The sequence below is a fragment of the Cololabis saira genome, chromosome 1 (assembly GCF_033807715.1).
Source record: "Cololabis saira isolate AMF1-May2022 chromosome 1, fColSai1.1, whole genome shotgun sequence".
Classification (NCBI taxonomy): domain Eukaryota; kingdom Metazoa; phylum Chordata; class Actinopteri; order Beloniformes; family Belonidae; genus Cololabis; species Cololabis saira.
The window spans coordinates 55,120,406-55,145,604 of NC_084587.1; the positions used below are offsets into that span (position 1 = coordinate 55,120,406).

The following is a 25,199-nucleotide window of genomic DNA, read 5'->3' on the forward strand; positions in this document are numbered from 1 at the left end:
TACCTGTTTGTTTGAATCTTATAGAGCAGGAATGCATTTTGTTCTGGTACTAGTTTAAAGTGTGAGCGAACAGAAATCATGTATTGTTTGGCAGCCTTTGGTGGTATCACTTCACTTTATTTTACTCCACTGTTTTAATAAGAAATAGTCACTTTTGTGCAGTTTTGACTTTCAAGAGCTAAGTTCGTGTACCATTTTATCCAGTAGGAAACCTAAATCCTGCCTCTTGTTGAAGGGTCATGGATATTGTTTGAGCTCCTGAAGGTCTGGCTGGTCGTGGCTGAACTCTGGCCAGGAGGCATCTGTTACTCAACAACATCTGTTCCTACAACTCTCTTTCTCCCGGCCGGCGAGCCCAGGGACACGCAGGCTCTCCCGAGGGTGGCCCTTTGTGTGCCCCATTGTCAATCGCATCATTGTCTGCTGAAGTCTGTTGCTCTAATGTTGCGTGGTTCTAAACCCCTCCAGAGGCCACTGGGCTGATGATTTACAGTCATTTGTGTCTTAACACAATTAGCATCTCGGTGGGGCAATTAAGAGAGAAAACTGATAGTAATTTAAAGAGGTGATTGTGAGGGACGTGCATACTGACAGATGTAAGGTTGGCTATCGCCATCTTCTTTTTTTTTTTGTATGTGTTACTGTTGTCTAAACTTAAACTGAATTTGTTGGCTCCGAAAAAGGAAAAGATTTAGATGTCAGTGGTGAAGCAGCCATTCAAGTTGTTTTGGTGTTAGCGAAGCCCCAGCTGCTTCTGTCCGGTAGGCGTTTCTGCAACTTTGCTCTGAATCTTAACGCCGTGAATTACCTGACTTTTTCTTCAGGAGGAGAAACAGGAGTGGTAAATCTAGCGTAGGGACATTGTTTATGTGAATAGGCCCCCTCTCCCATCTCCAGGGAGACACTTTCAACTCCTGGCATTAGGCAACAGTGTCGGCGCAGAAAAGCTCACTATGGGGTCGTCAAGGGAAGACAACAGATGTTACTGATTAACTTTGCTCACAGAGCCCTAAAGACGTGTTGGTGTTCGCAGATGGACAAAACACAATTGGACTCAATTAGATTTCAGGTTTAGAAATATTTATTTGGAAAAATAGTCTTGGCTAATTCCTTCATTCAAAAACTGTAAAGGAAACGGTAACATAACAATTTGTACACCCCTCTTAAATAACATTTTCTTAAAAAAAATTCCCATCGACATGAAGTGCCTTTGCAAATATCATCATTGAAAAGAAAAGCGACTTAAATAATCATAACAAACATCACAAATATACATTACAAAATAAAAATAACACAAAATAATTAAATTAACTTAAATTAAATCATAATTTTAAATCATAACATTTTTCTTGTGGTTTTTTTTCTTTATTTTATTTTACAAAAAGACAATCTGTATCAAAAAGCAACACTTTTATTATTAATTAAGACAAAGATTTCATGTCCCAAACGAGAGAAAGAAAGAACAATACTACGTCATAAATGGTTTGGAGGGCTTGGGGGAGAAAACGCACTTCAGTGAACACAGTGATCAAGTATACATACAGTCTTCACCGGCGTGGTGATGGGTGCAGGCCCACGTAAACACCCTCGCGAAGAGCAGGCCAGTATGGCCAAACATCCACCGTTTGATGCAGTTCCTGCGCTCAGCAACGGCGTGTGGAATAAAGAAAAGGCCCGGGTGCAAATGTTGCAAAAACAAAACTCGGAGCGTCGTACGTTTTCCCCGCGTGACAAAGTTCATTCGTATCTCACGTTTCAACCTCCACCCTCTGATGAAGAGCAGAACAGAAAGCTAAGTGGCAGTTTACTTTCAACCGTAAACTTTTATTCATTTATCTATTTCTTTTTTTACCCTGCCAGTTCTTATCCCACAGGCCGCAGCTGCCTACACTTAGTTACCAGTAGAGAACCAGCTCACTCTGAATATCAGTTAAACGTCTCAGTATCAGCAGCAGTCTCAAGGCGGGACACCTCCCCCTAGGGTTAGAGCAGCATCTGAAGGAGCATAAAAACTCTCCCATAGAACAAATGAGCAACGGGCAGCCCGTTGGTGGCTTGTTACACCTGGAGAACACACAAGAACACAAAACAAAGTGCTTTAGTATTTGTTACCTTCATGGGATTTGAGCAGAAATGTGAGTTCCAATGAAAGGTTTGGACCATCAAGGAGCTCTTACCTCTGTTGCAATTATACATTCGTCCTTCTCCTCTGACATCACAAACACAGATTTGTACTTGGTGTCCGCACATGCAGACAGTTCTGGGGTTTTCTTTTCTGATGCATCGCTTTAGGAAAGGAAAACAAAAACAGTGTTAGCGGCATGTGTTGCATGAGTTCCAGGACGAACACCCAGCTTCTCCAGCAATATTTACCATTTTAAGCGTTTGCTGCGTTTCTCCTCGAACTCAAACGAGTCCAGGGATTGGCACATGTCCTCGCAGGCGGCCTCCAGCATGACCTCTTTGGCCGCCTGCTCGTAGTTGACCTCGTGTACGAAGTTGTAGTCTGCAGGTGGATGGCGGCTCTTGTAGCTGCTCCTGTCTGGTGAGGAACCTTCGTCGGGGTCACCGCTGCAGAAGTCCATCTTCTTATTGATGTTTTTGACCCCTGGTGTGGGCATCACGCTGACGGCCAGGTCCCGCTCACTCCGGTGACAGTTGTTGGTCAGGTTGTTTATTGTCTCTACCTCACCAACGGTTTCTACCGGACCGCCTTGCTGGGCTTTAGAGCGGAGGAACCCGACCATCACGGCACAGCCGGCCACCAGCAGCAGCACCAGGGGCACGCCGGAGCCGATGGCCATCCAGGGCACCTCCGAGCCGCGGATGGCCGCGTGCTCCGGCAGCAGGAACTGGCAGTTCCTGCCCCCGTACCCGGGGCCGCAGGCGCACACGTAGCGGTTGTTTCTCTCGTGGCACGTGGCGCCGTTGTGGCAGGGGTTGTGCTCGCAGCGGCTGATGGGGGAGCTGCAGTTGCGGCCGGTGTATCCTGGCGGGCAGGTGCAGGTGTAGCCGTTGAGGCCGTCTTGGCACGTGCCCCCGTTCTGGCAGGGGAAGGCTGAACACTCGTCCCCGGTGTGGTCACAGTTCATACCAGTGAAGCCGTCGGGACACTGGCACAGGTAGGAGTTGACCAGGTCCACGCAGCGCGCGCCTGAAAGCAGAGGGAGCAGCTTGTGTCAGCGTTGGGTAGTGATTTCAGGGCACTCTTCACAGCAGCTCTGCACCGGTCCGTGACCAGAGAGAGTGTGTGGTCTCTTACCGTTGGAGCAGGGGCCGGAGGTGCAGTGATCGATCTTCTTCTCGCAGTTGAAGCCGGCGTATCCTGTGGGGCACTGGCAGAAATAACCTCCGTCTGGGTTGTCAGCACAGCGGCCGCCGTTGGAGCACGGCCCATCAGCGCAAGTCATGGCACTCAGCTCGCAGTTGTTGCCATAGAAACCGTGAGGGCAAGTGCACGTATATGTATTTTCCAAATCCTGCAGAGGGGAAGAGCAAAACAGACATGAAGTCATCATTCGGCTTACTGTTACATTAGTGTCACAAGTATTTGTCCACTTGTCTGAATGTGAATGTGTAGAGAAGAGCAAAGAATGATAGAAAAAGGTAGATGAGAATGAACACCGGCTCATCCCCAGTAAACAAGTTCATGTGGAAGTCCAAGTCTGGCGTCACTTACAGTGCAGCTCCCTCCGTTCCGGCAGGGGCTTCCAGCACATTCGTTGACCTTGATCTCACAGCTGGCCCCAGAGAAGCCGGGCCGGCAGGAACAGGTGTAGCTGCCCTGACCAGTGTTGCTACAAGTGGCTCCATTCATGCAGGGCTTGTGGTGAGTGCAGTAGTTGAGATCTGGAGAGACACAGCGGCACATGTGGATTAGCAACAGAATAACACATGGCAGGATGAGAGCACCAGCGACAGATGCCTTTTGTCCTCTGCTCCATTCCACTTTATTTTCCCTTTTTTTAGACCTCCTGCCTCTGCCCTTCATTGAGACATGGTGCTTGTCTTTTTTTTGGTTGGTGTTTTGTAGGGCTATCATGGTGTCTTACCAACTCCCCTTGTGGATTTTTAGACAAACGCAGCCTAGACTTTGAACCAAACTGAAGAATAAAGCTCTTTATCTTCATCATGTACACGTCCTGATCCCTCTGGATGTCCAAATTACCCTCAACACACCGGGACTCTCATCAGCCAACATATCCTGACCCCTTTTTCCTGTGTGTCTGTCTCCATGTGTCACTCAGCCCCCCGGCCCGGCCCGGTCCTCACCTTGGTTGCAGAAGAGCCCCCCCCAGCCCTCCTGGCAGTTGCACTGCCAGGGCTGCTGGCAGGTCCCGTGGAGACAGCCCGGGTAACGGATGCACTCGTCGCAGTAGCGGCCTTTGAATCCCACTCTGCACCTGTTGTTGTTCAATTAGGGAACACCGGTCAGTCCACTCACGTTACCTCACGTCTCCAATAATTAATGAAGCCCCCCCCCCTGACCGCTGGAGGAAACTCACTTGCACTCGCCAGGTTTCTCGCAGAAGCCGTGCTCCTCGTCACACCCTGGCAGGCAGATTGCTACAAGAAGGGAGAAAAATGAGGTTTTTGAGAAACACATACTCAATAGAGCAGGTAAACGTGAGAGAAAAGTATCATTTTGCTTTTTGGAAGTTTAAAGAAGATCAACAAAGTCAGTTCAATAAAAGAAGGTAGTGTGTCCTAAACCTTTCAGTTGTTACCTAAAACTCAATCCCTTTATCGCCATGGAAGAATTTTCTGCTTAACATAGTGCACAGACAAAGGAGGGAGTGTGTGAATGTGTGCGCCTCAAAGTGCACACACACACACACACACACACACACACACACACACACACACACACACACACACACACACACACACTCCCAAACGGGCCCCCTCAGCACAGCCCACCACCCTCTTTTTTCTTCTTTGCTGTGGGTCAAAACTCTTTTATTCCTCCTGTGTGCGCGCACACACAGACACACACACTCACACACACTCACACACGCTCCCCTTAATGTCCCGGATTGGGGCAGATAAGAGTGGACAGCTGGCGAGTGTGTTGCCAGTGCGCGACAGCTGCTCCATTGTCTCCTCTCTGCCGGCAGCTGCCCACTTCAAACAATACCTCCCTCGCCTCAGCCAATCACAGCCCGGCCCACTCCCCCGGCAGCCAATCGGAAGGGAGCATGTAAATTTATGGCACGCGTGAGATTATTCCCAAAACTTTCCTTAGAATAAATCAAGTAGTCGTGTGTGTGTGTGTGTGTGTGTGTGTGTGTGTGTGTGTGTGTGTGTGTGTGTGTGTGTGTGTGTGTGTGTGTGTGTGTGTGTGTGTGTGTGTGTGAGAGAGAGAGAGAGAGAGGGGAAAGGAGGGGGACGCGTGGTGTTTACGCACAAGTTGCCTTCTAACGGCACTCAGGTTTTTGTTGAAGACATAACACTCAAATGAGCACTTTTAAACTTTTATCTTCACAATAACTCACAAATAAACTTTGTTATCTGCTTATCCCAACTTTTAAACTCACGTGGTTGATCTCCAAGGCCATGGGCTACAAACAGCTGTCTATCTTATTGAATCAAATGAATGTTTATTCCAATCCCCGCACTTGCAGCATTGCAGTATTTGGGTCTTTGACACTCACGCTCAGTGCAGTACTGGCCCTTCCAGCCGGCGTCGCACACGATCTCCCCGCGCTCCCCGCAGGTGAAGTGTCCGAAGGCGTCGTCCCGCGGCCGGCAGAACACCGAGCATCCGTCCCCGTAGTAGTGCTCGTCGCACACGAAGCGGTAGGAGAACTTGAGCTCCGTCCTGCCCACGGTGTGCAGGTCCTGGGACCAGTCCTCCCCCACGGTCAGGTGTCTCTGCGTGGTCATGGTGCTGATCACCCGCTCCGGGTGCTCTGAAACGTGCGCGTAAAAGGCGATAAGACATCGTTAAAAACCAGGCACGGCGCGTAAAGGTGACGGGAAGTGTAAATGGAGCAGGGGGGGAGTTTGGTTCCTACCTGTGGAAAGGTCCTCTTTGGAATCGGTGTGTAACGCTTCGATGATCAGGGAGAAGGTCCCCTGGGAACACAAATGGCTTCATGAGACAGGTGGCCAGCGGAGATGCGCGGAGAGCATCAGGCCCGAGGCTGCTGGCCATTCACTCACACCAATAACCTGATCTGCTGAAACTCAACACCTGTAAACCTTCTGTGCTCTTAGCTCCTAGCTGTGGCTGTAAATCATGCCGGCGCGCGTGTTTACGCGTGTTTTACGCGTGTTTACGCGTGTTTACGCACGGACTGAGCGGGAAAGGCGCGAACAGTCCGCGTGAAAACGCCGCTGAGGAGAAAGTGAGGTGTTTACCGGCCACGTGAAGCCGAAGTTCATCCTGATGGGGTTGCTGAACGCACTCTCCGGGATGGCGTCCGGCACCTGGAAGGAGTTGGAGCCCAGCACGGGCGTCACGGCGCCCCCGTACGTGCACGGCGGCTCCGGGGACGCGTTGGGCTGGTAGTGCTTCAGGCAGATCCGGAAGAAGGTTTTACATTCACACTGCTGCTGGTAGGACGATGCGAAGCCTCCCGTACAGCAGTTTTTGTTGCCCTGTACTCCCTTCTTGTTCAGAAACTCCTGCAACTTCAGCTCAAAAACTCCAGAACAAAACCCCTGCGGAGGAAAGAAGCCGATTACCATAAATCACACGCACTGCGCCGCCTGTATGAGAGTGCGTGTTGTGATTAGAGGGGTGGGTGTGTGGAGGGGAGTATGTGCTGTATTGTTAGTTAGGAATAAAGATTGAGAAACTTACCTGGCACAGCAACATGGACATGACGGTAAGAGTCACCAGGATGGCACGCCCCATATTAAATAAATACATAATAAATAATAAATAAATAGAAGAAAGTCTCGGGGCTTGGCTTGTCCTCAGGGTGCCTCCTCCTGTTCAATCCCTCTGGGAGAGATGCATTGAGCACGTTTCTGTCGCCTCGCAGGGTTTTTCTCATCAACTGCTGCCCTCGCTTGCTGGGCTGCTGTGATTCATGTCCCGAGGAACAAAGACGGATAAATCCCAGACCTTTCAAGTTTAAACCACAGAACAATACGTGAACTTGTGCGAGTTTGTGGCAGGTGATTAAAAAAAAGGTAGAGAAAGTCCTCCAGCTCCGTCATAAAGCATTAATCCAGTGCGTAAAGAAGATCAGCGAGTGGCTCCTTTGAAAGAAAGTGACAAATTTCCGGCTTTTTTTTTCCTCTCTCTTCCCTTTCCTAAATATGAAGGTCTAACCCAGGGACAGATTTGTCACTGGTCCAACATGCTTCACCCTAATGTCTCTCCTCACTGTGCACTGTGCGTCTGTCTGTAGCCGAGGCGGCCTGCAGCCGGTTATATATGGCCCCTACATGCTATGGTAATAACATGCAAATGGGCCCCTCCTCCTCCAACACTTCCCAATCTGGACGGGCTCTTCACAATGGGGTCCCATCCAAGCACCCCAGCAGCCTCCTCATTCCTGCTGCAGCGCCACACACAATATCAGACATGGCCAAACTCTCAAACGGGCATGTTGGAAATCAGACACTTTAACAGAAAGCTGGGAGTTCTGAGGACAAGGTCTAGTTATGGACCAGAAAAGATCTGTCAGCTGGTTTCATTTAATGTATCAGTCACAGTGTCGACTGTAAAAAGGTGTGTTGACTTTTGCACTGTGAAAACAGGAAAATGGAAGTTTGCAGAAACACAACTGGAAGTTGTTTCCAGAGTCTTTTGAACCCGCAGCTGCCAGGTTTCCTCGTGGCATGTGCTGCATTGATCCATACAGCTGTTCCCTCACTGACTGGACCGACCTCTTAGTTTGGGCTTCTTAAGTGTTTTCAGCGACTGATATTTGATTCAAAAACCTCCCATCATCACAAACTGAGAAAAAAAAGAAGTTCCTTGATCAAACTCTGACTCAGTTAATTGTTTTCAAGCCCTCCCCCTCTTTCTCTCTTCCTCCCCTGCCCTTTTCTCAGCATGCACAAACTCTCTGAATTTTGGTATTTCTGGCTGTGGGAAGAATTTGATGCTTTGAAAAGAGTGAAAAGACTAAAGAAAACATTCCTTGGCAGCGCTGCAGGATGAGGTAAACGACTTGAGGGGCCGCGCTCTTGTTTCCCCGTCCTGCTCTCCTTCTCCTCATTCTGGGGCTGGGAGTGTGTGTGTGTGTGTGTGTGTGTGTGTGTGTGTGTGTGTGTGTGTGTGTGTGTGTGTGTGTGTGTGTGTGTGTGTGTGTGTGTGTGTGTGTGTGTGTGTGTGTGTGTGTGTGTGTGTGTGTGTGTGTGTGTGTGTAGGGGGGGGACATGCGCGCGCACTGGAGTCGCTCGCGTGGCCAACTTGAGGGGGAACTTTAGTGATTGTGTGTGTGTGTGTGTGTGTGTGGAGGAGCAGTCCCCCCCAGCTGCATGGTGTGTGTGTGTGAGCAGGGTCCCCCCCCCCCAGCTGTATGGTAATCATGGATGTATTGGATGGTAATTCAGCACCTGCTCTCCCTCAACAACAGCGGGCACGCGCCTTCCTCGGCGCGCGCTCACGCGCTTTTCATGTCACACCAAACGCAACTTTCACCGGTCAGATGTCACTTGTGTTTGTTTCCTGTGCCTGGAACCTGAACTAGTCTGTGTTTGGGAGGAGAAGGAGTCGGATCTGCTGCTGGAGTCCGCGCGCCTCCGCGGGAACGCGCCCGCTCTCGCGCGTGTCTGAATAAAGATCCAGAAAGTGGGGGTTTCAAGCTTAATTAGGTCGTTCATTAGATGTGGGCTTTTCTTCTTCTTCTCTTTCTCTATAAGGGGGTCTCTAGCCGCACGCACGACCACGTGGGCTCATTTATGACGTCACCGGGCTCAGCTATGCGCGTCCCCGCGGGAGGTTTCTGTGTCTACCTGCTCAGGCACATGCGCGCTCCCGAGCCTGGCACGCTTTCTCCTTTTCATCCAGCCCCTATGACGTCACTGGAGCCCGTCTCCATGGTTACAGCCATTATACCTGAAGCCCTTTCTACTAATAAAACTGACTTTTCTTCCAGCGTTGGCGGGAAGGTTCATTGTGATGATAATAATGAACCTCTGACATGAAAGCTAAGACTTGGACTTATTGAGTTTGTAACGGGGAGTTTGAGAGATGCAATCTAATACCTCCAACTTATCCCCCAGTAAAGTTAACTTACCATCCCATCGTGAGCATGGAAGCAGCAAACAGATCTCAGGCTGATCTGAACCTCTTCCTGTTCCAACACTGAAAAGAGAAAATAGTTGGACCAACTTAATTGAATTGTTTCAATTGGTAACACCTACATGAATTAAGTTCTTTGAAATTAAGTTAATGAGTTAGATTGACACAATTTATTTAATTCACATGTAGCTACTTAATATTCTCAAATCAACGTTTTGCATTAATCCAATTTAAAATTAACATTTAAAGTTAAAAGGCAACTTAAAGTTTTCAGTTTATCCAACTCAATAATTTTCATAACCCAAAAGTAAAATACTGCTCCTTTCTAACTAATACTATGGTTTCATTAAAATTACATTTGGATGCAGGTAGGCTACATTTTAGATCTGGATTGTGGGGCTTATGAGCATTCAAAGTTATACGCTTTCATCACAGTAAAAAGAATAATATATTTTAAGACTGTTGATAGATAAATGTCCCGTTTTCTCCTGGATGATGGCTGATGTCTGAGCTCTGCCCCCTAACCTGAACTACTGTAGTACTGAAGTACTGTGTAGTAGCTCTGCTGTAGCTCTGCTGTAGTTGAACTCCCGTCCAGCAGAAGCTGCAGCGTCAAAGCGCGGAGGGTGACTCGGGCCTGACTATTCATCCATTCTCTGCGCTTTATTCCTCCATTGATTGTGAGTGCGGGGGTGGGGTCTTCACTGAAGGACCACGACACGCCTTCAGACGCGGACAGACCCTTACAAGCCATCTGCCACTAACTACCCCCCTCCCCTACACACGTCCAGAAAACGACGTTTATTTCCCTCCCTCCTTCCCTCCCTCCTCCGGCCCGAAGCGCATGCACGTCTCTGTCCACCGGCTCCGTCTACTCCACTGGAAGCATGTTATAGGACCTGTAACGGTATGGGCCCTCCGGGGCCATATGGCGAGGGGGAAGCCAGAAGATTCTTTCTTTCTGCTCCCAGAAGGGGAGACACCACATGGTCACTCGTGGGAACGTAAACAAGGCGCGCATCACACGATATCGATCATAAGAGGCGTTGATTGGGGAAGAGGAGGCGGTGGGGGCCATTCTGTGGGGATCAATTGACTTTTTTGTTTTCTTCACACCGATACCTCGCCACTCCAGGAGATATTGACATGTCTTCACTCAGAGAGAAAAGCTGCACTTTAAGAATAGAGGTTCGTGGTTAAATTATCCAACCGACTATAAGGAGGAGAGGGGACGGAGTCAGCGCGTTTGGGCCTGGGGGGGTAGAGATGAGGAGGAGGAGGAGGAGGAGGAGGAGGAGGAAGAGGAAAGGGGTGGCAAGGCCGCCCGTGCTAAATTGTTGCGTTGTGCTGAAAGCCCAAAGGAAATGAGAGGTTGAAGCACTTTCCTGGGGCACGCTTTTACGCACGCTTATACGAGCAGCTTATTTAAGGTGAAACGACGTCGGCATTTGAATAAAGAATAAAAAATAAGATGAAGGATTTTCTGTGCTATATTGGAGACAATTCATTTACGTGTCCAATAAGAAACTGGTTTTATTGAAATGCAGTTCTGTTTCTCTTCGCGAGGCGCGCACTGGACCTGGACCGGTTCCGTCCTCTGTTTTACCTGAACATCATCAGCAGGCCTTTGTGTCAAGATCAGATTACTGACCAGCTGCCAGGACTGGGGGGGGACACAGGCCAGACCCGCGTTCCCCCGGAGCTGCTCGGGGTTCGGCGGGGCTCCCCGGGCCGGGCCCCGGGCCCCGTGGCCTCATTTCCATGCGGGGCTGTTACTGGAGACGAGCTGCGCTTAGGACCTTAGGTTGGTGCGGAGAGCCGCAGTAATGACGTGGGGGGCCGGAGACGCGCCCGGCGTGCGCCCTACAAGCCTGTGAGAGCGGGGTGATGGTGTGTGTGTGTGTGTGTGTGTGTGTGTGTGTGTGTGTGTGTGTGTGTGTGTGTGTGTGTGTGTGTGTGTGTGTGTGTGTGTGTGTGTGTGTGTGTGTGTGTGTGTGTGTGTGTGTGTGTGTGTGTGTGTGTGTGTGTGTGTGTGTGTGTGTGTGTGTGTGTGTGTGTGTGTGTGTGTGTGTGTGTGTGTGTGTGTGTGTGTGTGTGAGGAGGGGGGTGCAGGCTGTGGCCAGTCGCGTGCCAGTGTTTATGGAAGCGCATCTGCCGCGCACCCCGGGGTGACGCTCCGCAACATATGCGGGTCCCTATGAATAAAATCAATAACTCGACAAGTGATACTGTGTGCGACACGTTTACCCACAGCAAACACGCCCGTTAACACCGACATCGATAAGCCCGCGCCCTGCTCAGGAACTAAAGACAAGAACAAACAAGAAAAGAATGATGCTAATCTGACAAATCACGCCTGCAACATCTGTCGTGAACAGCTGGAATACATTTATTTCAAAAGCACCACAGCACATGGGCTTAACTTTATGCAAGTATCAAAATGTTTGATATCTATTTGGTTCAAAGACTTGTCACTATGAGGAGATCCCATATGAGTGTTCAGAATTCTAAAGTTATATATGGATAAACACACTGATGAACAAAACAAGCTGACAGATTTCAGTGAGCCACCAGCGTAAGAGTCCTTCTCTCTGTGATTTTGTAACTCCGTAACTCCATGGCGGTATCTGTTCAGCATAGCCCAAGGAAACCGCTCGTTTACTGTACTACCACACCTACACCACCTAACGGAAAGCTTTGAGTTAAAAATGCTTTTGTATTATGCGTCTGCTTAAATGTAAAGTATCCCCTAAATGAGCTCACCTCAGTCATAAGTAAATTGTTGAGGGGCCAAAGCTCCTCTCCTTGTAGCTGCTTGTGAAACTAGATCCTGTATTCACATCCCTTCTTTTACATATCTAAACTATTTCAATCTGACCACTTCTACTTTATCTCTGAGACATGTGTTAGTTCTTAATCCCATCCATCCTCATCACCCCCATAGAAAGTGCAGGATCCTCAGCCCTGCCACCTCCAGCACTGCTTCTTGTCCCTTGGTCAGTGTTGCATCTTCCATCAGTCTGGGAGACTGGTGTCATTACCACCAGGAAATCAAGGAGTAAAAAGTGTATCAAAATGTACAATAAATACAGCAAAACAGCTTCTTTCCCGAATCAAAGTTACAAATGTAGCTTGAAAATATCCTGGCCGGGACGCCAGTCCAGGGCGACGTCAGTTCTACCACAGACACTCCACAAAAACCTCTCCACCCACGCCACCCCACCTGTATGCTCTGCACCTCTTTCCCCTTTACTCTGCACATTCCCGCTCCCGTTCTGCGCTTTCTTCACCTCTTCTCCTTGCATCCTCACTGTTCCACGTCCCTGTCGTTCACATGCATACTCGTCTTGCATTCCTCCTCTCTCTTTCACAGATCTCCATGTCTCCAGCTTTTCTCCCCGCCAGCTCCTTAATCTCATTACAGATGACGGTGTCATCTGCAAACATTATAGAGGACGGAGAGTGCTGTCTGACCTCATCTGTCAACCTCTCCATCACCATGGCAAACAAGAAGGGCTTCAGGCAGGATTCTTGATGCAGTTCCACTTCAGCCATTTTGGCTTATGGAGTTCATTTATTTTCCAACTTAGCTTGCTACTTGTAAAATCATGAAGAAATAATCACTTCTCATGAAGTGCACTGTGCAAGTTAAGCTTGGTTGATTCGGAGCCAAACACTAAGCCAAAGATATCGCCACAAACTCACACATGCAAAAACGAAAGGAAATACAAATTAAATAAATGAGAAGATCCGTTGATACAACACATACTGAGCTGCTAACTGAATGGGAAATGTGCTAAAAGTTATTCCAAAGTTGGGCGTCTTTACCACGAGGTGATGTTTGGAAATCATAGGATATTAGATTGGACCTGCTATGGTATTTCTTATTGTGTTGTTCTCTCAGATGTAAGTCGCTTTGGATAAAAGCGTCTGCTAAATGACAATAGTAGTAGTAGTAGTAGCAGTAGTAGTGGTAGTAGTGGTAGTAGTAGTGGTAGTAGTAGTAGTAGTAGGAATTGATTTTGTCGCTGACGCTCGCTCGTATCGCATGCAGTTAGGACACGGTGACGACACGGACACGGTAACTCCGCCAGCCGGAGCTTACGCCATTTTTTCGTAGCGGTGTATCGCGTCATTCAGGCAGCCAATCAGCACAGAGCCTCATTATCATAGCCCCGCCCACTCAGAATCCTGCATAGATAATGAGGTTAGAGAATGGGAAGATAAAGACATGGCTCAGAGGCTGAAATTCTAATTTATTTAGCAAAAACAATCAAAAGCTTGTTTTTAAGACATTCAAGGCCTGTTTAAAATAGGGATTAGATGCCATAATAGGTGACCAGAGACCAGAGTCCTCACTAAGACCAAGAGACCCGAGTCTTTACTGTCACGACTGGTGTGGTGAGGACCCAGATGCAGGAGAGCAAGAGGCAGGAGTTCAACAAAAAAGGGTTTATTCCATAAAAAGGGGAAGGACCAAAAACCAAAGCGCTGCTTAGCAGGATCAATAACACAGAAACAGGGATCAAAAAACTGGAGGAAAAACTTGGCAGGACACATGGAGGAAAGCACAGTACGGAACCACCAGGAGCAAGGGAATGACAAGACCAGATATACACAGGGGATAACGAGACACAGGTGCAGACAATCAGGGCAGATGGAACACAGGCGGGGCAAAACAGAAACAAACTGGGGGAAATGTCAACCACTACCATTTACTAAGACCAGGGGCCTCATTTATCAACTGTTCGTACGCACAGATGTGTGCGTAATGTGTGCGTAAGAACATTCCCACGCAAAGTATGGAATTTTTAAACATGTACCTGTGTGTGAACGCGTGTAAATTCAAGCACAAGAGTCACAGTGTTCAGCGATCTCAAACTTCACACATGTTCCCTGTTTCCTCTAATTAATAAAAATTCTCCATTAGTAATTTAGACATTTTGAATAATTGGTGTGACAAGCTATAAAAGACAACTTTGGCTGGACGACCTGAAAAGAAAATACAAGTACCATGGCTTATCTTGCAGTGTTGGAGGATTTGGAGAAACTGCGCTCCGCAAAAACGCGCTCCGCAGAGAGCGCGTTTTCAAAGAGCGTGATCTGTTCAGTGAGAGCACGGAGCGGCTTCTCAGCAGGTACCGCTTCCCTAAAAACATTCTGATGGATCTATGCCGCGATTTACAACCTACTGTATGTTGGAGCGAGAGACCAAACACATCCCAGTCACATCCAGCTCCGTCCACCCTGGGATGTTTGACCACCGGAACATTTCAGAGAGAGATTGGAGACATATGCGGCATTTCGCAGTCGACACTAGGCAGAATCATGCTGGTAGTGTTGGATGCAATAATTTCTCTGGCCCTAATTTACATGCAGTTTCCATAAACACATCACCAAGTCGAAATTAAACGAGGATTTCATGCCATTGCCGGATTCCCAAACATAATTGGAGCTATAGATTGCACCCAAATCGCAATCAAAGCACCATCACATAATGAATTCAGTTACGTGGACATGAAAGGATTTAATTCAATCAATGCACAAATAATCTGCGATGCAACTATGTCTCTGTCAAACGTTGTTGCCCGGTGGCCTGGAGGAACGCAACACTCATTTATTCTGCAGAACAGCTTTGTTGGTGTGAAACCTCCAAGCAGGAGCTGTTGACTCCAACCCAATCTTAATTTATGGATAATCTTCCAAGAAATATATCAAACATGGTCAACATAATTATTTTACTAGGTAAATATCACATACATAAATGCAAATGGAATAACAGTAAACCCTCCATTGTACATCTGAAAAATGAATGTAAACTGTACTTAGCGTCTCTAAAACTGATGCGTGAAAAAAACAATATTGCCAAAGGCTTATATGAAACAATGTCTTTGTTTCTTAAAGGTATTCTGACATAATTTTTAACATGCTTTTAACACTATTAAAAGTCTTGGCCAATATCCCTCAAATGTGTCTAAAAGGGTGTAACAAGAAAAGCTTCACTCCAGTACTCCATTCCTGGCTTTTTTTATGACGGTGTTTTTTGCCTGTGAAAAACGCGTCCTTTTCCCCCTTTCCTGTCAATCATTGCCCCGCTCCTCCTCCTCTCCCCCAAACTCCCCGCACACAGCAGACAGTGGATCAATGGTATGTGATTTTGTCTTGCACACTGTCCACGGGCTGAGCCTCGATCACAAGGACTCATGCACCCGACCGACACGGGGCAAGCGGTGTTCCGTACGCCACATTTCCCACGCCCGCCGCTCGGACGGGGATTCGGCGCTGAGCTCTTCCCTCTTCGCTCGCCGCTACTGAGCTCCTTGTTAGTTTCTTTTCCTCCGCTTAGTAATATGCTTATGCAGCGGGTTGTCTCGTCTGATCTGAGGTCGTAGGCGAAAAAAAAAGCAGAGCGCGAGTGGAGAGGAGAGAGGCGGTGGCCGTCTCTCTCCCTCCAGCCCGCGGCTCAGTGCTGATGGGCAGGGAGCTGGGTGGAGGGGGCGGTGATTTAGCGGCCCTTTACGTAACGGTCCGCCACCAAACCAGATGCGCCGTTTTTGCATAATTATGCGGAAACTCCCAGAAAGCACACAATGCACTGAATGTTAAAAGTTCGTTTTTTTTGGGTGTAATTTATGTCAAGACACCCAACAAAACACAAAAAATCAAGAAAAATGTGTTTTTCATGTCACAATACCTTTAATTTTTACCCCCCCAAATGTTGAATATCTGTAGATAATTGATTGTTTCGTTTCATTTGCCTTTTGTTGTAAACCCTACAGAATTTTGTTCAATAAAGTTTGAAAACCTCCAACCGGGAGGTGTTGTTGCTCCATATATGGTCAATTGGAGGCGTTTCTGTATGCAAATGACGGTAACCGTGCACGAGCACGGCAGTTTAGAACAGGTGGGATTTATCATCACTGATGTGCGTACGACCGGTGTCCGCACATTTGATAAATTCTGATTTTTTTGTACTTACACACATTCTAAATTTCATTCCTACGATAGAATTTAGAACTGTTTCTACGAACAGTTGATAAATGAGGCCCCAGGAGACCAGAGTCCTCACTAAGACCAGGAGACCAGGAGACCAGAGTCCTCACAAAGACCTGGAGACCAGAGTCCTCACTGAGACGTGAGTCCTCACTGAGACCAGGAGACCAGAGTCCTCACTGAGACCAGAGACCAGAGTCCTCACTAAGACCAGGAGACCAGAGTCCTCACTAAGACCAGAGTCCTCACTAAGACCCGAGTCCTCACTAAGACCAGGAGACCAGAGTCCTCACTGAGACCAGAGTCCTCACTAATACCAGGAGACCAGAGTCCTCACTAAGATCAGAGTCCTCACTGAGACCAGAGTCCTCACTGAAACCAGAGACCAGAGTCCTCACTAAGACCAGGAGACCAGAGTCCTCACTAAGACCAGGACACCAGAGTCCTCACTGAGACCAGAGTCCTCACTAAGACCAGGAGACCAGGGTCCTCACTAAGACCAGGAGACCCGAGTCCTCACTAAGACCAGGAGACCAGAGTCCTCACTAAGACCAGGAGACCCGAGTCCTCACTAAGACCAGGAGACCAGAGTCCTCACTAAGACCAGGAGACCCGAGTCTTTACTGTCATGACTGGTGTGGTGAGGACCCAGATGCAGGAGAGTGAGAGGCAGGAGTTCAACAAAAAGGGGTTTATTCCATAAAAAGGGGAAGGACCAAAAACCAAAGCGCTGCTTAGCAGGATCAATAACACAGAAACAGGCATAAAAAAACTGGAGGAAAAACTTGGCAGGACACATGGAGGAAAACACAGTACGGAACCACCAGGAGCAAGGAAATGACAAGACCAGATATACACAGGGGATAACGAGACACAGGTGCAGACAATCAGGGCAGATGGGACACAGGCGGGGCAAAACAGAAACAAACTGGGGGAAAGGTCAACCACTACCATTTACTAAGACCAGGGGCCTCATTTATCAACTGTTCGTACGCACAGATGTGTGCGTAATGTGTGCGTAAGAACATTCCCACGCAAAGTATGGAATTTATCAACATGTACCTGTGTGTAGGAACGCGTGTAAATTCAAGCACAACTCTGACCATGCGTACACACAAAACCTAGTGGTAGAACATTGAAACTACAAATAGAACCCATTAAAAGAGTCACACTGTTCAGCGATCTCAAACTTCACACACGTTCCCTGTTTCCTCCAATTAATAAAATTCTCCATTAGTAATTTAGACATTTTGAATAATTGGTGTGACAAGCTATAAAAGACAGCTTTGGCAGGACGACCTGAAAAGAAAATACAAGTACCATGGCTTATCTTGCACTGTTGGAGGATTTAGAGACCGTGCGCTCCGCAAAAACGCGCTCCGCAGAGAGCGCGTTTTCAAAGAGCGTGCTGATGTTCAGTGAGAGCACGGAGTGGCTTCTCAGCAGGTACCGCTTCCCCAAAAACATTCTGATGGATCTATGCCGCGATTTACAACCTATGTTGGAGCAAGAGACCAAACGCATCCCAGTCACATCTAGCTCCTGTCCACCCTGGGATGTTTGACCACCGGAACATTTCAGAGAGAGATTGGAGACATATGCGGCATTTCGCAGCCGACACTAGCAGAATCATGCCAGCAGTGTTGGATGCAATAATTTCTCTGGCACTAATTTACATGCAGTTTCCATAAACACATCACCAAGTCGAAATTAAACGAGGATTTCATGCCATCGCCGGATTCCCAAATATAATTGGAGCTATAAATTGCACCCAAATCGCAATAAAAGCACCATCACATAATAAATTCAGTTACGTGGACATGAAAGGATTTCATTCAATCAATGCACAAATAATCTGCATGCGACTATGTCTCTGTCAAACGTTGTTGCCCGGTGGCCTGGAGGAACGCAACACTCATTTATTCTGCAGAACAGCTCTGTTGGTGTTTGCACCTCCAAGCAGGAGCTTTTGACTCCAAGCAAATCTTAATTTATATGGATAATCTTCCAAGAAATATATCAAACATGGCTAACATAATTATTTTACTAGGTAAATATCACATACATAAATGCAAATGGAATAACAGCAAACCCTCCATTGTACATCTGAAAAATGAATGTAAACTGTACTTAGCGTCTCTAAAACTGATGTGTGAAAAAAAACGATATTGCCAAAAGCTTATATGAAACGATGTCTTTGTTTCTTAATTTTTACCCCCCCAAATGTTGAATATCTGTAGATAATTGATTATTTTGTTTCATTTGCCTTTTGTTGTAAACCCTACAGAATTTTGTTCAATAAAGTTTGTAAACCTCCAAGCGGGAGCTGTTGTTGCTCCATATATGGTCAATTGGAGGCGTTTCTGAATGCAAATGATGGTAACCTTGCACGAGCATGGCAGTTAAGAACAGGTGGGATTTATCATCACTGATGTGCGTACGACCGGTGTCCGCACGTTTGATAAATTCAGATTTTTTTTGTACTTACACGCATTCTAAATTTCATTCCTACGACAGAATTTAGAACTTTTTCTACGAATGGTTGATAAATGAGGCCCCAGGAGACCAGGGTCCTCACTAAGACCAGGAGACCAGAGTCCTCACTGGGACCAAGAGACCAGAGTCCTCACTGAGACCAGGAGACCAGAGTCCTCACTGAGACCAGAGTCCTCACTGAGACCAGGAGACCAGAGTCCTCACTAAGACCAGAGTCCTCACTAAGACCAGAGTCCTCACTAAGACCAGGAGACCAGAGTCCTCACTGAGACCAGAGTCTTCACTGAGACCAGAGACCAGAGTCCTCACTAAGACATAGAGACCAGAGTCCTCACTAAGACATAGAGACCAGAGTCCTCACTAAGACATAGAGACAAGAGTCCTCACTAAGACCAGGAGACCAGAGTCCTCACTGAGACCAGGAGACCAGGGTCCTCACTAAGACCTGGAGACCAGAGTCCTCACTAAGACATGGAGACCAGAGTCCTCACTAAGATATGGAGACCAGAGTCCTCACTGAGACATGGAGACAAGAGTCCTCACTAAGACTAGGACACTTAGAATCTCGACCAGAGTCCTCACTATGTAAGTCCAGGTCTTAGATCTTTACACTGGTTTCCTGTCTGTCCCAGGATAGATGTTAAATCTGCTGCTGGTTTATAAATCTCTGAATGGTTTTGGACCAGAACCCTCAGGTCGTCATGGTAACGCCTACTTTCTGTACCCGGAGTTAGAACCAAACACGGTGACGCAGCTTTTATGCTCATTACTTCTGGAACAAACTCCCAGAATGCACCAGGACTGCTGAAACTCTCTTCTGTTTTAAATCAAGGTTGAAAACAGTTTTTAAATGACTGAATTTCAGTAATCTCCCACAATGCACTGTAACTTTTATTTATTGCATTTTATCAGTTTTATTATTTTTCTAAATTATGTCTGACTCTCTTTATTTTTTTATTCTGCTTTTAAACTTACTTTTCCATGCACTTTTTAATGATTTTATGTAAAGCACTGTGGATTGTCTTGTACATAAATTGTGCCGTACAAATAAACTTGCCTTACCTATTGAAAATAAAATATGGGTTTACGAGATTTTCAAATCGTTGCATTCTGTTTTTATTTACATGTGTCCTAACTGTTGTAGAGCTGGGATTGTACACTGATGATGGCATTTAGCCCACAACTCTCTGTACCTCAGGAAAATGCTCTTGGAGACTATAAAACACCCATGGGCACACCTGAGGTGTCCACACCATCTCAACTCAGCCATTCATAAGTAAAAATGTTAGAGCACAAGCATAACATGGATTTTAGTTGATCTAAAACCAAGTCTACACTTTAAGTCTGATTTATGGTTCTGCGTTAAACCAACGCAGAGCCTACGCCGTTGTAGTGTTGCCGTCGTGAACCCTTCAGACTTCTCCGTCACTCCATTTCTCCGCGGTGCAATACCCCCCCAGAGCACTAGTTGATACTTTGTTTAGCTTCCGTTTTTTCCGGTCACAGTGAATCAAAGAGATAAGGACAACTATTGTGCAAAAAATCAAAACAACCCCAAAAAAAAAAAAAAAATCACACACACACACACACACGAAGAAAAGAGCGCTGAAAGTTCACTACTGCTTCATGAACCGGAACTGGAAATGCGTTGCTACCAAGCGAACCAATCACAGCCCTCTCGGTCTGTGTTGGGTCTGCGTCCCAAATTTTTTGGGAGGTGCAGGTCAGGCTACGGCGTAGGCTATGGAGAGACTCCCACGTAGCCGTGTACCCTACGGTAGGTTTAACGCAGAACCATAATTCAACCTTTACTATGTATTGTTATTCAACTTGACTTTAGGGTGCCGTCTACATTCAGACTGGACTAATGACTTTCTTTGTAGTGAAGAACTTCAGCAGCTCTAAGGACACAACCCGACCTGGAACCTGGAGTGCCTCAGAAAACCTCCGGCACAACATACTTCATTATCTGAGTTAGGTATTCACTGGCAGTATGTTTGATAGGTGAGCGAAATGAGTGAATGTTTGTTCTCTCAGATGTAAGTCACTTTGGATAAAAAAAACATCTGCTAAATGACAGTAATAGTAATATACAGTACAGTGTTGGGGTAGTTACTCAAAAAAAGTTATCCCTTACACTACTTAGTTACTGGCTGCTGAAAGTAACTAGTTACATTACTTTTGGATTACTCTGCAATATCACCTGAATTGCACCATAACTCGATTGCCAATGAACAACATGTACAGCACTCTCTCAGAAAATTAGAATATTGTGATTTTCTGTAATGCAATTACAAAAACAAAAATGTCATACATTCTGGATTCATTACAAATCAACTGAAATATTGCAAGCCTTTTATTATTTTAATATTGCTGATTATGGCTTACAGCTTAAGAAAACTCAAATATCCTATCTAAAAAAATTAGAATATTCTGGGAATCTTAATCTTAAACAGCGTAGGGTACGCGGCGATGCGCACCGTACGGTGTGCGTCTCCGCATACCCTACGCCGTAGGCTCTGCGTCAATTAAACGCAGAACCATAAATCAGCCTTAAGTCAGACAAGTGTTGCGCAATGCGTGAAGACGCATGAAAGGCAAGTTTGATTTTCTTTTCTGTTCTCCCGTTCTACATGTAGCTGAAAAGCTTAAAGTAACTAAAGTAACGTAATTTTTTTTGTCTTAGAGTAACTATAACGGGATTACCCAAATTACAACTGTAACGCGGTACATTACTGCGTTACTGGCGAATGTAATCTCGTTACACCCAACACTGGTAATATACACGAAAACATTACAGTACGGTCCATGCACCCATCCTCATCCTCTAAGGCTTGTCCGGAGTCGGCAGGAAAGCCCAGACTTCAGTCCAGTCAGTACGTCCAACACCCACAAATGAGCTGTAGTAGTAAACTAGTAGGCCATATTTTAATTAAACTGTCTAATATACAGCATCTTGTCCATTTAGGTAGAAGGAATGTGGCCCCATGATCAAAAATGTTGCCCACCACTGCTAAGCGTATGTTAACACTAAACTGTTATTCGTCACTAGTCTGACAGGAGTTACAAGAAAATGTCTCTTTAAGTTCTTATTAATCAGGTTATCAATTACTTTGTCTCCATATGAAAAAACCTTAATAAACTCTGTTTGTTGAAGTGTTTTACTCCACAAATAAAACTTAAATAAAGCTACGCAGACAATATTCCTGTATCTCTGCAAGCAGCCACTGATGTGCCTCTTGCATCACAGCGCCTGTAAGAAGACAACCAGATCTGACAGCTACGAGGGAGATCTGAATATTTCACACGGGGAAGCTCTGCTGCTGCAACAGTCCTGCTTTTGGGATTTTTACCAGATTTTAGATCCAGTATTGGTTTGCAGTCGGCCTTAAGAACATTTGCAAGATGTTGATTTTGCGACTTGTAGTTTGCAAAGTAGGGCAGCAAGGGCATTCGTTTTCATTATCTTGTAACTGTTAAGTCTGTGATTGAAAGAATACTTAGGAAGTGGTCATATTTGGATTGCATGTACTGATTTATGCATACGCTCCGACCTGAAGTAGCTCTGTTGATATGATTAACTAAATTCTACCGGTTTTGGGAAATCACCATTTAGTTTTGCTGCAACCTACTAGGAATCCATTCCTGTGTAGATCTGGATGTCCGGAGCTTGTAAGTCATTGTAAATTGCTTTTATAAGGTGTTTGCTAAATGAATAGTTGTAAATATGGTTTAAGCTGACGTTTTCCATGACAGAGGATTATGGGTCCAAACAAAGTTAAAAACAATCTGAGCTTCAAAGTGTATGCAAACATAACACACACTTAACCCCCCCAGATATACATGTACAGGACTGTCTCAGAACATTAGAATATTGTGATAAAGTTCTTTATTTTCTGTAATGCAATTAAAAAAACAGAAATGTCATACATTCTGGATTCATTACAAATCAACTGAAATATTGCAAACCTTTTATTATTTTAATATTGATGATTATGGCTTACAGTTTAAGATTAAGAATATTCTAATTTTTTGAGACAGGATATTTGAGTTTTCTTAAACTGTAAGCCATGATCAGCAATTTTAAAATAATAAAAGGCTTGCAATATTTCAGTTGATTTGTAATGAATCCAGAATGTAGGACATTTTTGTTTTTTTAATTGCATTACAGAAAATCACAATATTCTAATTTTCTGAGACAGTCCTTTATATATTTTAAATCCACAAGTGCTAAGAAATGATTTGTCATTCTTAATTTAGCCCCATCTTGGATGAATCGTTCTAATGAAGGTGACAGAGTAAATGGGAGAAGTCCATCTCTCCTCCCCTTAACACCCCTCCCCTGTTGCTCTAACTCTCCCTCTCTATCTCTCCAATCATGAGCATCTGCCCAGAAATGAACAGATGTAGGCACCTGCGTTGTGGGTTCCACATATGCGTACATGTCCCCCTCCCCAGACCCCCTTTCAAGCCTCTATGGGAGCCGGAGCGCATCACAATGGGGCGCGATCAGAGATGCAGTAACCAAATACTGCCTATCCCCCCAGGACACTCGCTCTGTTAGAGGCATTGTCACCAGTTAGATCAAGTGGCTGCACCAAACAATCTGCTGTATGACTGCTCATTTCAGACATAACATAATTCAGAGGGACAGAGCCGGGGGGGGCAGGGGGGCTCTGGTGTACAGAGGTGGAAGCCTCAACCTCACTCTGGTTCCAATTACAAGTGCTGGATGCTTTTTGAAACTAGTGCCTTCTTTATTTTTCTTCCGCTTTTTCCTGTCTTTTATTTATTGCAGGTGGTTTGAAGACAGTCCAGCCTTGGGATTAACAGCTGTTGGGGTTTTTTCTGGTGTTTTTTAGAGGGCGTTGGGGTGGCAGGTGCTATCTGGGGTAGCAGGATGAAAGAGAGGCTTGTTGGGGCAGGGTGGCGACCAGACCAGGTTACACATAAAAAGCCCTGTTTTGTTCGAATAAAGAGCTCCAACAGCCCACCGGTAGAGCAGCAGTGGATAATGGCGCCATAATAGCCTCACGTCCCTATCTCTCAGCTGCCGCTGGACGACAGAGGATCCACATGCACCTGTTGTCTCCGCTATTGATGCTTGAGCGGGCCACACCTCAGGAATGCTCCACATCCAGAGGCCGGCCTCGCCGTCCCAGGAGACAGCTTAGCCACGCCGGGACGGAGGGAGGGAGGGAGGCAGGGAGGGAGGGAGGGTGTCACCAGGGTGTTGCAGGAGCCAGGGGTGAAAGGGTGGAGGGGAGGAAAGAGCACGGGAACCAACAGAGAAGCTTCACAGGAAAAGGATGGGAGGAAGAAGTGGGAGGAAAGAGAGGGAGGGTACAGTCCTCCAGAGCCAGTGTCCTCTCTCCTCTTCTGTCCAGAGAGCCCTGTCCTAAATCACTGGCCCCAGGGGGACGGCTGTCCATTGTGAGGAGATGGCCCCTGCAAGCTGGGCCGCCAGCTGCCGCTGCTGCAGCGTCATGCCCCCGAGCCCCGCGCCCCCACCCCCGACACACACACACACAAACACACACACACACACACACACACACACACACACACACACGCACACACACCTCGCCGGGTCCCTGCACCTTCAGCACCAGCACAATGCTCCTGCGGCCAGAGCCACAGGTCAGCAGAGAGCATTAAAAAGGATTTGGAGGAGACTCTTGAGAAAGGTCACAGAAGAGCAACACGTTTTTTGGACCAACAATAATGATGACAAACTGGAGGCTGAGCTACAGTGCACGACATCATAACCCGACTCTCACAAATATAGCAGAGATCAACAGAGAGAGAGGGATCATCATTGTTATGGAAGCGTGTAAGACTTACTTGGTTGTTGGCGTTCAAAAGGAAAAGGGAAGTTCAGCAGAAGGTTCAGGATGGTTGAAGGTGGACAACTCCAGTTTCACATCCCATCAACCCAAACACAGATTGCAAGCACGTACGAATACTGCCTCCTATAATTATATTATAATTATATAATAATAACCTTTGCACTCAGACCATAAAGTTAGTGTCACACTGAAACTGGCCAGTCATTTTCTTTCACTTTCCACTTCACGTTTACACTGCCAGTCACGTTTTTGATTATGCACATATGTTGTTATGGGTTTCTTGCTAAATGGGAACTATGACCAGAAGGACAAATTGGACGGATACCTTATCTAATCCTTGTGCTGAATGTTTCCAGTAAAACTGCGGCTGTTTATTACTGATACAGTGTTTCGTTTTTCCTTGGCACCAAAGGGAAACAATGCATTTCTTCTTTTACTGTACTAAAGTCATAAAGTGACATGTTTCCAACTTGTCACGTGGGTACCTTTATTATTGTTGTTTATGTATTGTTGATACAGTCAACTTGTTTATGTGATTTGGAATTTAAAAAATGACAATCGAGTCTTTTTGGATAAACAAATCAACATTCAATCATTGGACACTTTTACTCTGATGAACCAACATAGTATGCTCAATTTCTCCAGTGAAAGAT

The 25,199-nt window shown here is 46.4% G+C and overlaps 1 protein-coding gene across 1 annotated transcript; it reads right to left on the bottom strand.

Annotated features, from left to right (window-relative positions):
* Window positions 1-1,070: 1,070 nt before the first annotated feature.
* dla (deltaA) lies at window positions 1,071-24,632 on the bottom strand. Its single transcript, XM_061727632.1, has 12 exons — window positions 24,542-24,632; window positions 6,809-9,271; window positions 6,364-6,666; window positions 6,018-6,078; window positions 5,655-5,912; window positions 4,506-4,566; window positions 4,273-4,403; window positions 3,680-3,849; window positions 3,263-3,479; window positions 2,374-3,154; window positions 2,178-2,286; window positions 1,071-2,064 (listed from the first exon to the last, which is right to left on the bottom strand). The coding sequence occupies exons 2-12, from the start codon at window positions 6,875-6,877 to the stop codon at window positions 2,059-2,061; spliced, it is 2,166 nt and encodes a 721-aa protein (XP_061583616.1). The 5' UTR covers window positions 6,878-9,271; window positions 24,542-24,632; the 3' UTR covers window positions 1,071-2,058.
* Between the last annotated feature and the right edge of the window lie 567 nt (window positions 24,633-25,199).